This window comes from Antedon bifida, chromosome 6 (assembly GCF_963402885.1).
Source record: "Antedon bifida chromosome 6, ecAntBifi1.1, whole genome shotgun sequence".
Lineage (NCBI taxonomy): Eukaryota > Metazoa > Echinodermata > Crinoidea > Comatulida > Antedonidae > Antedon > Antedon bifida.
In genome coordinates this window covers 4,056,160-4,070,434 of record NC_136231.1, presented here as the reverse complement: position 1 = coordinate 4,070,434, position 14,275 = coordinate 4,056,160, and the positions used below count along the sequence as shown (strand labels likewise).

The window sequence follows — 14,275 nt, the reverse complement described above, 5'->3', positions numbered from 1 at the left end:
ACTGCGCCACACGCCCTTATATTCATAGAAGATACCAAAATCAGTTCATTGTTCCACAGTTAGTGTGCACAATCACGCTAATATGTACAGTATTGTATATGTATATAAATAAACATTTTCAGAATATCAACATACACAAAACAGAATATACTGTATCTACACAATAAAATGATCACAATATTCATGTAATTAACAATTTCTTTCAAATTAAAGTTTTTCCGGGAAACCGTAAATAGAAATTATGCTGACCATATCGTCGACTGCCATTCGCAACAAAATGTTACACCATAAATCTAACATATACGACAAGGTTTAACTTCTTGGTTATTTTAGTTGATTACTCTTATAAAATTGAACTCTTTAAAAAGCACCATTTATATTTTCAAAGGCCAAAATTCTATTAATTGTGACATGTTTTTATAGCCTTCCCTATTTTATTAAAAATTGGTGGTTCAATTGGGAACAAAATGAGAAATGAAACAGCAAGTTTCTTTCATTAAAACAGTAATATCTGATTTAAGTCGCATGATACATGGATGGATAAATTTAAAACAATCTTCATTGAATACATTTTAAACAGACTTGATAATCACACTGACATTTGCAACAGCACATACACGACAGAACTACAATCATTTTATGGCACTAGTTTTCTAATACTAGTTCGCATACCAAAATTTGAAAAAAATGTGTTTTAAAGTTTTCATATCTATGATTTTTCTTAAATCATATACTGTACTAGAAAATAATTATATCTGAAGAATTTCATTTACATAGCTTCTTTATTTAAATGACACATTTTTATAAAAGCTATAAAACTTTTACTCTGATGTCTTTTATAGAATTTTTCAATAAAAGGAAGAAATATCAGTGAGTTTATGAAACAGGACGGTACAACTTGGTATTTATGACACTTATATTTTGAACAGGATGATGTCACATCAGTAAGTATCATTATGGAGTCATTGTCGTCCTGTTTTATAAACTCACTAGTACAATCCCATGCTTGAATATAATAACAGCCCCTAATATAGGCTTAATATAAAGAAGTTAAGCCTAGGATAATACAGCTCTAAACGATAGATAGATTTAATAATAACTCTATAATACTAATTTCTATCTTTTCACACTCCCAAACTTTATGGTAATAAATTAAATTTTCAATTTGAGATCATAGTTTTTAAAACTAAATAATATATGGGGGAACTTGAGTTTATCTTTACCCTTAATTTTATGACTGAACCTCAATCTAGGCCGTTCAATGGAGGATGGTCATCAGGGCATCACACCCTGCATCAGTCTCAAGCTGCATGTCAGTATACCATGTGCGTGCTTCCTGACCCTAGTTCCATCTGGTTCCATCAAATATGCTCAATCACTGTCAAATTTGATAGAGTTTACTGTAGTATCAATGTTGCCACCTCTGTAACTGCCACGCTTTTTCTTTGTCTTCTCGTGACGGAATGATTTGCCCTTTGTAAACTTGAGGTCATTGTTGGCACGTTCTCCCCACGATCCAAAAGCACCTCGCTGATCATAGAAGAATAAATTTAAACATTTTTTTATTTTATTTCATACACATCCAACAGCAAAAAACTCGCCAATTACAGGATGGATTAACTATTTTATTTTATAATAATTATTGTGCTTATAAACTAAGTCTCATTTGAGGCTTGGGGAGTGGAGTTGAAAGAGCACTCTGGCACTAGGTCAGGATTGAAACCTGGGATTTAAAGGCAAGCATGTTAACCACCAAGCTACAGCTCCACTACAATTTCATAAAGGTTGGGTTATTTCCTGCATTCAAATCCAATATAAAATTATCTGATATTGACATAAAATAATAACAGTTTATAAAATATTAATAATATATTGAAACCAAGTTTAAATAATGTTCTTTTTAACAAAACTTTAACAAGCAGGTAATTGCGTTTGATGACAGATGCCTTGTGTGGAAAAGGAATGTGTTTTGGTTCTTGGAGAGTTAGGTAAAGTCAAGACAAAACAATGGTTTTTGGTTAAAAGAAGGAAACTGATTTTTATACTGTACAAAACAGAAGTCTTAATACAATTTAATCACATATTTTTGTACATACCTTACTCTCAAAAGCATTTGATTTCAGTTTTGAATCTACAACTACTTCTTCTTCTTTAACTCTCCTGAATGGTGCTGGTGTAATTTTAGTCTAGATATGAAAATAGATAAAAGATAAAACAAAATTACATTTATGTTTTAGATACCATACTCACACAAATGACTACATCCAAATGTTGGAAAACGAATGAGGGAAAATGGTCAACCTTTATTCAGGGGATACTCCTATAAAGAGGACACTGTGCTGGGTGCCAAAGGTGTCCTCTTTAGGAGTTAGACTGCATTACCTTCTTTTGATTTACTTTCGGAACAGTGTTTGGTGTTTTCTGTTCTACTTGTTTACTTTTCATCGGTGTTTTTGTTTCTTCATTGTCTTCATTCTCCGACGAATCTGATCGTGGTCTTTTCTAAATAATAAATAAAAACAGTAAGGTCAGAGTTCCTTCTAGGTTTAGTGAAACACAAATTATATATAACATTACGTTTTTTTTTTTGAAGCACTCAATATATTCATTCAAGAACAATAAAAGTATATAAAATTGACCAAAAGTACCTTTGTCAATACTTTCTTCTTAGAATTTTGCTTCTTTTCATCTTCGGAATCAGAACTTTCACTGTCACTATCAGAGCTTCCATTACCATTTGTTACAGGAATTGATGTTTTCTTTGTTACAGTTGGTGACTTTTTTGCGGATGCTGGTGTTTTCTTTTCATCTTCGCTACTTGAATCTGAACTACTGGATGAGCTCTCTTTCTTTGATGGTGTCTTTTTAGCAGCAGGGGTCACTTTTGCTGGTGTATCTTTCTTTGTTACAGTTGGTGCCTTCTTTGCAGATGCTGGTGTTTTCTTTTCATCTTCGCTACTTGAATCTGAACTACTGGATGAGCTCTCTTTCTTTGATGGTGTCTTTTTAGCAGCAGGGGTCACTTTTGCTGGTGTATCATTCTTTGTTACAGTTGGTGCCTTCTTTGCTGATGCTGGTGTTTTCTTTTCATCTTCGCTACTTGAATCTGAACTACTGGATGAGCTCTCTTTCTTTGACGGTGTCTTTTTAGCAACAGGGGTCACTTTTGCTGGTGTTTCTTTCTTTGTTACAGTTGGTGCCTTCTTTGCAGATGCTGGTGTTTTCTTTTCATCTTCGCTACTTGAATCTGAACTACTGGACGAGCTCTCTTTCTTTGACGGTGTCTTTTTAGCAGCAGGGGTCACTTTTGCTGGTGTATCGTTTTTTGTTACAGTTGGTGCCTTCTTTGCGGATGCTGGTGTTTTCTTTTCATCTTCGCTACTTGAATCTGAACTACTGGATGAGCTCTCTTTCTTTGACGGTGTCTTTTTAGCAGCAGGGGTCACTTTTGCTGGTGTACCTTTCTTTGTTACAGTTGGTGCCTTCTTTGCTGATGCTGGTGTTTTCTTTTCATCTTCGCTACTTGAATCTGAACTACTGGATGAGCTCTCTTTCTTTGACGGTGTCTTTTTAGCAGCAGGGGTCACTTTTGCTGGTGTACCTTTCTTTGTTACAGTTGGTGCCTTCTTTGCTGATGCTGGTGTTTTCTTTTCATCTTCGCTACTTGAATCTGAACTACTGGATGAGCTCTCTTTCTTTGATGGTGTCTTTTTAGCAGCAGGGGTCACTTTTGCTGGTGTACCTTTCTTGGTTACAGTTGGTGTCTTCTTTGCAGATGTTGGTGTTTTCTTTTCATCTTCGCTACTTGAATCTGAACTACTGGATGAGCTCTCTTTCTTTGATGGCGTCTTTTTAGCAGAAGGGGTCACTTTTGCTGGTGTATCTTTCTTTGTTACAGTTGGTGCCTTCTTTGCTGATGCTGGTGTTTTCTTTTCATCTTCGCTACTTGAATCTGAACTACTGGATGAGCTCTCTTTCTTTGTTGGTGTCTTTTTAGCAGCAGGGGTCACTTTTGCTGGTGTTTCTTTTTTTGTTACAGTTGGTGCCTTCTTTGCGGATACTGGTGTTTTCTTTTCATCTTCGCTACTTGAATCTGAACTACTGGATGAGCTCTCTTTCTTTGATGGCGTCTTTTTAGCAGCAGGGGTCACTTTTGCTGGTGTACCTTTCTTGGTTACAGTTGGTGCCTTCTTTGCTGATGCTGGTGTTTTCTTTTCATCTTCACTACTTGAATCTGAACTACTGGATGAGCTCTCTTTCTTTGTTAGTGTCTTTTTAGCAGCAGGGGTCACTTTTGCTGGTGTACCTTTCTTTGTTACAGTTGGTGCCTTCTTTGCGGATGTTGGTGTTTTCTTTTCATCGTCGCTACTTGAATCTGAACTAGAAGAGGATGAGTCTTTTTTAGTTGTTTTTGTAGGGACTGGCATCTTTTTAACACCCTTTTTGGTTGCTGCTTCATCATCACTGCTAGATTCTGAACTACTTGAACTATCTTTTTTATTGGTTGTCTTCTTGGCTGGAGGTGTTTTTTCTTGGGCTACTTTTGTTGCTTGGGTGATTTTTTTTGCTGTTGTGACTTTTTTTGCTGGGGGTTCTTCATCACTACTTGATTCTGAACTGCTGGAACTCTCTTTGTTATTAACAGCCTTCTTGGTTGAAGTTGATTTTGTAGGAATGACTTTCTTTACTTGGGATTTGCCTTCACTACTAGTATTAGCATATGACGGTGGAGGTACAGCACTAAATTGTCCTTTGCCATTTTGTGTACGCTTTGTCTTTTTTGCACTTTCATCATCACTCTCAGAAGAACTGCTTTCTGATGAGCTGTCTTTCTTTTTAGGTGTCACTTTCTTAGCTGCAGTTGCATTTGCAGCTGCAGGAGCCTTAACCTGAACTTTAGATTTATTAGTTTCATTTTCGCTATCATCTGAGTCAGAACTGCTATCTGAGGATTCTTGTTTTGCATTGGCTTTAGTGGCTGATTTTACAGGAGTTTTAGCTTTAGCAGGTTTTTTTACTTGTGGTTCATCTTCTTCCGAGGAGTCACTACTGCTGCTTTCTTCTCTTTTCTGCTTTTTGGATGGGGTTTTGTTGGTATCCCCTCCACCAGCTTTTCGTTTATTTTTTGGTGATGTCACCCAGCATTGGTACATTTCCGTCATTGTGGGATTTCCATCTTGTTTGTTGGTTTCCTGTGGATAAAATTCAATTTAGCATTTAATTTAATATTTTGAATCAGTGCACATAAAATAATATATTTTTGTTATTTAATTATTAAAATTATTTTAAAGTGATATGTAGTCAATATAGTTTGACTCAGGACTAGGCCTATAATTTATATTGGTATTATTAATTGTTAAAAGTTAAGGAATGCATTATTAATTGCCACATGCCGGTCATAGTACAATAAGTGGGCTAGGCCTAGGCTTCGCTGTGGTCGTCGCCTCATGCACTCGATCGTGAAGTCTTGCTGTCCAGCCGACAGTCCCTCCCAGCCAGCCAGCCAGCAGCTCCGATCCTCTCGATGATAACAACTGTAAATTAAATGCCTAAACCTACTACTTACCACTTTTGCTTCTTTTTGAAATAATTTTGCCACCCGTGGAAATTTGTGTTGAATTAAAAAACCATGGATTATTCCATTTAATGTGTTTTTCTCGTCCCTTTCCATTTTGTTGAGGTATTAAGTACAACTAAACCACCATGTGGAGCAAACCGGAAACACGCTTAGTGTTTGCACAATTTACAGAGAATTGTGGGTAGTAGAGGTCATGTTAGACGAAACCAAAAAAGGGGATGGATTTTCTAAAAGAATACAGTATGTGAATTTGTATGATATCAAACAATCCAGTGACCAGTTTGAATCAATTATAATTCCTATTTTAATATGTTTATAGATACAATAATTTGTTTATACATAAACTGTATAAAATTGATTTACATAAAAACATTATTATATACCTATTGGTTATAGTGGTTGATTCTAGGGAATCCCCTTATTAAAGATTCTTTCTGCCTATTCGCACGACGAACTGTGATATTGCATAATGCAAAATAGTCGTCGCAATAGATTCGAGTAACACAGTAGTTTACTTACTCATGCTTTTTATTGTGAAGAGTTGCACTATAAAAAATCATCTAAAATAATATTTAGTTTTAAATATCATATTAATTATTATTATTGAATTAATCCACAGTAAGTATTTAATTTGTCTGTAATCAAGTTAACAATCCTAAACATATAAATGGACCATGAAATTGAATTCATTTTTTAGGCCTCGGCTCGGTCGGTCGGAATTCGGTAGGTAGGTAGGCCTACTACAGTACTTCCTACTAGGCTACTACTCTAGCCTAATAGCTAGCGTAGGCTTAGGACCTACCACTGTATATTAACTTATTATTATTAATTATCATTAATATAAAGCATTTTTTAAAGGTCTTCTTTAACTCATCATGTTTTCTCACCATTTCCTTGCCTAGAACTTTGAAGAATGTTCTTCCTACAGATTTTGTGTCTGCAGTTGCGTATTAATTATATGAATTTCTTGAAAATTTCTTTTATTTTGACTTAATTCTTTGGATTATAGTCAAGCAACATGCATGAGGAGACATACGCAAGTAAGATGCGTCTTAGCAGAGACGAGGTTATAGGAATGTTATTTCGTCTTACACTTCTTGGTGCTTGTACGTACTTTGGCGTCAAATGGATTGTGAATGCGATGGATCCTACCAAGAAACAAAAAGATGAAGCACAAAAAGAGGTAAATTTGTTAGATTTAGGTAGAAATGAAGATAATTTACAATGCAAAGCTCTAAGTTAAACTTTGTTATTTTCTTAACCTGGACTACAACATGCTTTAAATTTCAAGGAAATCCTATTTATGTTTTTAATAGCAAGTTTGTAACATCTATCTCTTTAGATTCATTGGTTTTTAAACTAATTTAAAAATGCTTTTTTGCATTCATTGAATTTTATGCAATCAAAATGTAAACCAACCAACCAAATTTCATTTGTACCTTGTTGTAAAATGACAATAAATGATATTGTATTGTATCGTATAATATCTCTGTATATCATATCATTCAGTTTTTGTATAGAAATATAATAACAAATGTGTATCTGCCTGTTTTTTTAGGCTAAAAAACTCATGATGAGAATCGGTGTGCAGAATGTGACTTTATCAGAATATGAGATGTCAATCGCAGCTCAGTTACTTGATCCAAGCACTCTACGGACCTCATGGGATGACATTGGAGGTCTTGATGATGTCATTGAAGAGATCAAACATATGATTATTCTACCATTGCAAAAGAGACATTTATTTTTGAACTCCACCTTACTTAGTCCCCCAAAGGGTAAGTAGAAACATTATCATACAAGTAATGAATGTTTAGGAGTTGAATATATCTATGAGTTGAGATAATAATATTAATAATAATAATGTGACATTTATATAGCGCTATTTCATAAAGATCAGAGCCCTTTGCCTGTTTGTTGATTATTAAAATTATCTAGACTCTGAACAGGAAATAGACTAACCAAAGACAACCCATTAATGACTTGAACAAAAAAACAATGATTCAAACACCACCGTACTGTTCCCTGAAATTTAAGGCGCAAGGCCCACCTAGACAGTATTCACAAGTGTCATAGTGGTGTTTGGCATCTATGTCTAACTACGTAGTCTATCGGTGAAAGATTCACTTATCTAACTAACGAGGTGGAGCAGAGTTAACTAGGACAATCAGGCTTTTAAAGCAAATGATTTATTCCAGGATTTTCATTTAGAAGATAATAAATTGGATAACAATGTGATTTCATATCAAACAAATATTTATATCAAATTCTGAAAAGGAACGTTTTTGCAATAAGCAAATCATTTACACATTTTCACAGGTGTTCTTCTCCATGGACCACCTGGATGTGGCAAGACAATGATTGCTAGGGCCATTGCCCGTGAATCAGGTTGCCGATTCATCAATTTACAGGCATCCAGTCTTACAGATAAATGGTATGGAGAATCCCAGAAGCTGTCTGGTGCGGTATTTTCATTAGTGAGTGTTTTAACATTTATATTTCACATTTTGTAACGTTGATAAGAAAATTGTAGTGTATTTATAAAGCTCTGTCCACACTATCAAACTTTATGTGACAACAAAAATGTGATGTGCCCATATATGGACATGATGTCATATTACATATTTAAGCATATCACTACTATATTTGGGCACATCACACTTTTTTTGTCAAACTAGTTTTATAGTGTAGACAGGGCTTAAGAAACATTACTACTGTTTTAAAACTACTTTTTAAGGCCAATTTTTAACTAGGAATATTTTAGGAATGCTAATTTTAATGTAAACGTTGAATCATCTAGAACTATGACTGTTCTTGAAAAGCAAACATCAATGTTTTTCTCTTCAAGTCATCTTAATATTCATTAAATATTTATAATTACAAATGTTTGCAAATGAAACATAGCAAAACTGGACATAATTTTTATTAAAATTAAATATTATTATTACCAGTTTGTACACTTTGCACTATAAGTAATGTTTTACCTTTATCATTACAGGCCATGAAAATTCAGCCATCTATTATTTTCATTGACGAGATTGACTCGTTTCTTCGAAGTCGTGCCTCACAAGATCATGAAGCAACCGCCATGATGAAAGCACAGTTCATGACATTATGGGATGGCATTGCAACAGATCCAAATTGCCAGGTAACAGAAGATGTTTGTTCATGTTATAAATAACAAGTTTAAAATTGCTTTATAGTTTACAAAGTTTAAGTGCTGTGCATTGTAGTATAATACAAGATTTTATTTATATCTGGTAGGTTATGGTGATGGGTGCCACCAATCGACCTCAAGATGTTGACGCAGCTATTCTTAGACGAATGCCTAGCGTTTTCTGTGTACAGTTACCGGTAAGCTGAGTTTAAATCTTCTTATAAAATGTCTAATTGTTCATTAAGGCACTTTTCGCTTTCTTGTATAGTTAAATCTATTTTAGTTTACACTATTTTTTTTGACAGTTTGTCGATTTTTAAATCTAAAGTTCTTAAATCTATTTAATTTTGCAATTTGTTTGTACTTTTCAAATTTTTACTGTGTTTTTGTGTCTATATTTAAATATTTTTAAGGCAATTGGTAATTTTTCGTTGTTGGATGTGGTTGAAATAAATAAAAAATAAAAAAAAAGGTGTATCAATGGTGGTTCAAGGGTCAGCCAGTCACCCACACCCACATCGGTTTTAGTTATTAAATAAATTGTTGATGAAATAGTGTTTATTTTTATTTATTACTAAAATCTTTTTCCGAGAGTAATCAACGACCAATGTCGCACACGCTACAAAAACTAAGCGCTTTTTTCACTTCAGAACAAACGAGCAAGAAAGAACATTTTAGATATTGTATTAGAAGGTGAAGATGTGAGTATTATTATTATTTTGTAACTACAGTAGGTTAATCTTGGCTATGTATTTGTAGATTCTATGTTCCAGTGGTTACTACAAATCATATACAGTACTGAAAACAATCTAAGGGTCCTGGGTTCAAGTCCTGTCATATGTCAGGTTTTTTCTCATGACAATTTGCAACTCCACTCCCAAAGACTTGTAATAAGTCTTGGTTTATGTAGAGCATTTTGTGTTTATGTTTGTCGTGTGAACAGGAGATCCACCTTTGAGAGAAGGACAGTGATTGAGTTCACTTGTGATTATCCTTGGCAATTTGCCTAAAATTGAAAAAATTTGATAAATCTATTGTTCTTGATATTTCTCAATTAAAAATAAAGTAAAGGCCAATTTACGCAGACGAGCGGTAACGGTAAGCGTAGCTTGTCCCACATCGAATCTGTATATATCCGCGTTCTGTATAAATGGTCATAAGGAATAACATAGCATTTTATATTATTACTGTTACCGCTCGTCTGTGTAAATTGGCCTTAATGTATTTAATTGTCTATATATAAAATGCCAGGTCAAATGTGTCCAATTTTAGTAGTATTCCTTTTAGTATGGTTACTTTACAGAAAAATGAAGATATAGACACAGATAAACTAGCTCAAGAGACGGAAAAGTTCTCTGGCAGTGATTTGAAGGAGCTATGTAGAGCAGCATCTGTATTTAGAGTACAAGATTATGCAACAGGAAATAAGTATGTTAGGTTTATTATCAAACTTTAATAAAAACAAGGACAGATCATGATAATTGTTGGACTCCTTTCAAGAGCACTATATTACAAAGACAACAGACCTCCAGGCTCATTTATATTCAATATCAATCAAATAAATGTTATTCTATAAACATTTAAAAATATGTGCATCACATTTCATTTCATTTATTTCCTCAATTAAAAACATAATCCAATACAAATAAACATAAAGAAACCCATGACTGTGACAGGATTAAACAAAAGCAAACTTAGTTGCTGTAGAAATGTTCTCTGCCATCACGGGTGACATATAATAGACAATTAAAATCATTAGAGTCATTTCAATATAAAAATATAAAAAATAAAAATATTAAAAGTAATGGAAAATGGAACTCAAAATAAGCAAACCTTTTAAACAGAGACCCTAAAAATAGAATAAAATAATTTTATAAATGCATTGAACCCTTACTTTCCTACATTTTTTCATAGGAGTGATGCCCCTGACAGTGCAGATTTGTTAAGACCTCTATGCATGACTGATTTATCCAAAGCTCTGACCAAGATGAAAGGCGCCAAGTATATCTCTCCCATTCCAGATTTAGATTAAGTTTGCTTGTTACTTTTGCTTGTGATGTATCTCGGAAAGTTTACATTGTATCCTTTCATTATCATATCTATTATAAGGTAAATTTATGACCTTATATGTGACTGTGGTTGGAATTTTTGTTTGGTGAAATTCTCCTGTCAGGTAGGTGAAGAAAGGCATTGATGAAGTTTGAAAAAGCACAGATTTGGTCAGCTAAGAAACTCAATTTTCAAGCCAATTTCTACTATTTTTGACATATTTTTATCTCGGATTCGGAAGCATGTAAAGATTTTCCTGTGGTAAAATGTCGAAGGGGATAAACCCCTGCTCTGTTCTTCATACATTCTTGGCCTTACACCTAAAAATGATCCACCGCTAATTGTAATAGAATAGACATTTAGTGAGCTAAGGAATGTTTGTTCAAAGTGGTCACTTAAGTATGAAAGTAATACTAATGTTCTCTTCAAATAAGCCCCCACTCAACCTTTTTTTCAAACTGGAGTTTATTAATAATAATTCGTTTGATGAAGCTAACAAATATTTATTACTGTATATTGTAATATAAAGTATTTGTGAAGAAATAATAATTATACGATTAAAAAAAGGACAAGAAATAGGAAAATAGAAACTGTACAAATCATTGCAATACCTGTTTCTGGGATAAAAATGTATGTAGTATGTATACTTTACCACTAGCTCATATTTTCTGCCTCAAATATTTTAGGATCTTTTTCATAAATGTGGTATTTTTGTTTGTAAATTTCCATATTTGATTGTGAATTTGGTGTACTAGACAATCAGAATAGAGCCAGCACCTGAGTTAGTTTGATGAATGTGCAATAATTTACACGCATTTTTCTACATTACATTTAGCACATCATGCTTATTTTAGTATTAAAGATGTATTTTCCCCCTGAATAAACATATTTTTTAAACATTTTTTGTTGAATGTAATTTAAAATCACATAATAATTATTCACTTTGCCCGAATTGCATCGAAAAAATATTAACCAAAAATATCTTAAAGAATAAAATAGTCATTCAGAAGGTCAGTTGTCAAGACAATAGGGTTTCGTTTTAATTAAATTGAGCCTTTTTATGAGTGAATTATATTCCATTTTCTGTGGAGTGTGAAAAACTATAAAAATGGCCTCTTCAACATCTTTATTTTTCATTTTGGTGGACAATACATCTTTAAGTAATGTGTTTTATATTGAGTTTCAGAAATAAATATGTTATTAATCTTATTTTGTACTTGCGTTTAATTTTAACAGAAGTTTATTGGCGTTTTCGGATTGAGCATGCGCGAGTTTTTTTTTATTATGGATATTTATATTATAGTAGTGAGAAAATAACGTAGGCCTAGTCTGTAAATGTAACATCGGTCCAAAGTTAAAAGGTACAGATTTGTAAACATCGCAGTTTTCATTGTTACTCAAAAAATGTCACAATTGCGCCATCTATAGGTTGAGACGTGTAGAAACTTACAACCAACCGTCGCTGCTGACCGCACTATGTAATAGATTCGTTCTTATTTGACTGCCTAATATCACAATAAGTGGGTTGTTTTTTTTTGTAATAGGTGTGTTGATTATTTCATGGCTGTACACGAGAATCGTAAACGAGATTGTTAAAATCGTGATTTGTTTTTTTCGGGCCAGTTCTAGAACTGACGACTTCGGCTTGGTAAAACATTTAGTTTTAATCTTTTCTAATAATTATGGAACACCAATAAAAACCCAATGCGTTAAGTAAAACGTAAACGATTAAATTAAACAAAATAAATAGAAGCCCAGAAATAAAATTGATTGCAATATAGCTCAGTCAGCGACACCACAACAAAAATGGTACAATCATGGATCAGTTCATTTGGTGTTCGACTTACAACGACTCACGAAAAAAAAGTGTTTAATTCTTCGCCAATGTAACAACCCATGAAGAATATAATTCACTACATCCAGACATGATATTACTAGTACAGTAATTACAATCTAAAGACGCTCTTTAACCGCCATGGTGCTAGTTCAAATACCCACATCATCACACAGGTCATCCGTGTCAGCAATCGATTCCTCCTTATTGTAAACACAGTTATAAGATAATAGGGTGTACTATTCAAAAGTTTCGCCGGATTAGATGTAGTGACAGACAACGGAAGCAGCTACCCTCGGGACTTGAAGTTTTATTTATAGCACTGAAGGACACGTAGTACACTTGCTTTTAATTTAATTTTTTTTACATACGGTACTTTTATTAATATTTGATACCAAGCACCCACTAACCAATGCATAGTATGCAGCCAACAAGTGCCATTATTTCATGTGTAATTTTGTATAATCATAGAGAAATTGCTTCTCCATGGTATAATAATAATAATAATTTTTGGAATTTAAAGCAGTGGCACGCTGAAAGGAAGTGCCATTATTACATGTGTAGTTTGGTATAATCATAGAGAAAAAATTACTTCTCCATGGTATAATAGTAATAATAATTTTTGGAATTATTAACAGTGGCACGCTTCTCCTTTTAAGCTGACCACATTGTATTGAGTTGTTAAACTTTGTAGGCCCTGTACATGTTTAGTAGTCCGTCATCATTTGAATGTTTTGCTAACTTTTATATTTTTATATGTACTGTATATGGAAAAATCTGAAATAAAGTTTAATAATAATTAGTGAATAAACTGATTTGTTTATACTCTGGACGCACCTTTCTTTCAAAGAAGCGTGCCAATGTTAATAATTCCAAAAATTATTATTTTTTTTTTATTAATTAATTATTATTTGGATAATTCGTAAGATGTATTATCACGTCGTCATCTACTCATTTTTGTGTGCATAATATTCTCATTTTGCAGCATCAAACCTTGTTCGTACATGGTACTATGGTATTATTCACTAATTATTATTACTAAATTTATTTCAGATTTTTCCATATAGGCCTACAGTACATATAAAAATATAAAAATTAGCAAAACATTCAAATGATGACAGACTTCTAAACATGTACAGGGCCTACAAAGTTTAGCAACTCAATAAATACGATGTGGTCAGCTTAAAAGGAGAAGAGTTTCCTTAAGACTCCTTTCAATTATTATAATTGTCAATATTGTCAATAATTACTCGGGACTTCTGCTTGAAAGGCTTGATATGCATACAAAGCATACCAATAGGAAATAGTAAAATATAATATATTTTGATCAGCTTCTGCTGGATGGACAACCCTCTAAACTATTGTTGAAATAAAACATTTTTAAAATATATAATCTGCAAGATAATCGTTATAAAGATTGGGGAAAATAATATTCAGTATGAATTTAATCAAAATAATTATATACTTTAATAACAAAAGCATAATGAGATTTTCTATAAAGTTTTCTTTTGTTCGGATATATATAGATTTTCCAATCGAGCAAACAATAACAATACATATCCAATATATCTGATAACATTTTATGCCTGGTAATAATTATCTCGAAGTCTAGTAGTAAAATTATTAAGGCAGAAATTAAACAACATTGCTTTTTGTA

General features: G+C 33.2%; 2 protein-coding genes across 2 annotated transcripts; one reads left to right on the top strand and one right to left on the bottom strand.

Annotated features, from left to right (window-relative positions):
• Positions 1-366: 366 nt before the first annotated feature.
• Positions 367-5,710, bottom strand: LOC144844308 (uncharacterized). The gene is made up of 5 exons (XM_078701152.1): positions 5,567-5,710; positions 2,649-5,192; positions 2,383-2,502; positions 2,097-2,186; positions 367-1,530 (listed from the first exon to the last, which is right to left on the bottom strand). The coding sequence occupies exons 1-5, from the start codon at positions 5,669-5,671 to the stop codon at positions 1,372-1,374; spliced, it is 3,018 nt and encodes a 1,005-aa protein (XP_078557278.1). The 5' UTR covers positions 5,672-5,710; the 3' UTR covers positions 367-1,371.
• Positions 5,711-6,065: 355 nt separating this feature from the next.
• On the top strand, positions 6,066-11,987 carry LOC144844314 (outer mitochondrial transmembrane helix translocase-like). Its single transcript, XM_078701160.1, has 9 exons — positions 6,066-6,196; positions 6,588-6,761; positions 7,137-7,356; positions 7,898-8,055; positions 8,577-8,726; positions 8,843-8,932; positions 9,386-9,436; positions 10,039-10,163; positions 10,650-11,987. The coding sequence occupies exons 2-9, from the start codon at positions 6,597-6,599 to the stop codon at positions 10,765-10,767; spliced, it is 1,077 nt and encodes a 358-aa protein (XP_078557286.1). The 5' UTR covers positions 6,066-6,196; positions 6,588-6,596; the 3' UTR covers positions 10,768-11,987.
• Positions 11,988-14,275: the final 2,288 nt, after the last annotated feature.

Excerpts from the sequence above, each read along its gene's own strand:
- LOC144844308 (XM_078701152.1), bottom strand. The coding sequence starts at position 5,671 with ATGGAAAGGGACGAGAAAAACACATTAAATGGAATAATCCATGGTTTT. Across the intron at positions 5,193-5,566 it reads TTCAAAAAGAAGCAAAAGTG|GAAACCAACAAACAAGATGG; the intron begins GTAAGTAGTAGG and ends TTTTATCCACAG. Across the intron at positions 2,503-2,648 it reads AGAAGAAAGTATTGACAAAG|AAAAGACCACGATCAGATTC; the intron begins GTACTTTTGGTC and ends TTTATTATTTAG.
- LOC144844314 (XM_078701160.1), top strand. The coding sequence starts at position 6,597 with ATGCATGAGGAGACATACGCAAGTAAGATGCGTCTTAGCAGAGACGAG. Across the intron at positions 7,357-7,897 it reads CTTACTTAGTCCCCCAAAGG|GTGTTCTTCTCCATGGACCA; the intron begins GTAAGTAGAAAC and ends ACATTTTCACAG. Across the intron at positions 9,437-10,038 it reads TTGTATTAGAAGGTGAAGAT|AAAAATGAAGATATAGACAC; the intron begins GTGAGTATTATT and ends GTTACTTTACAG.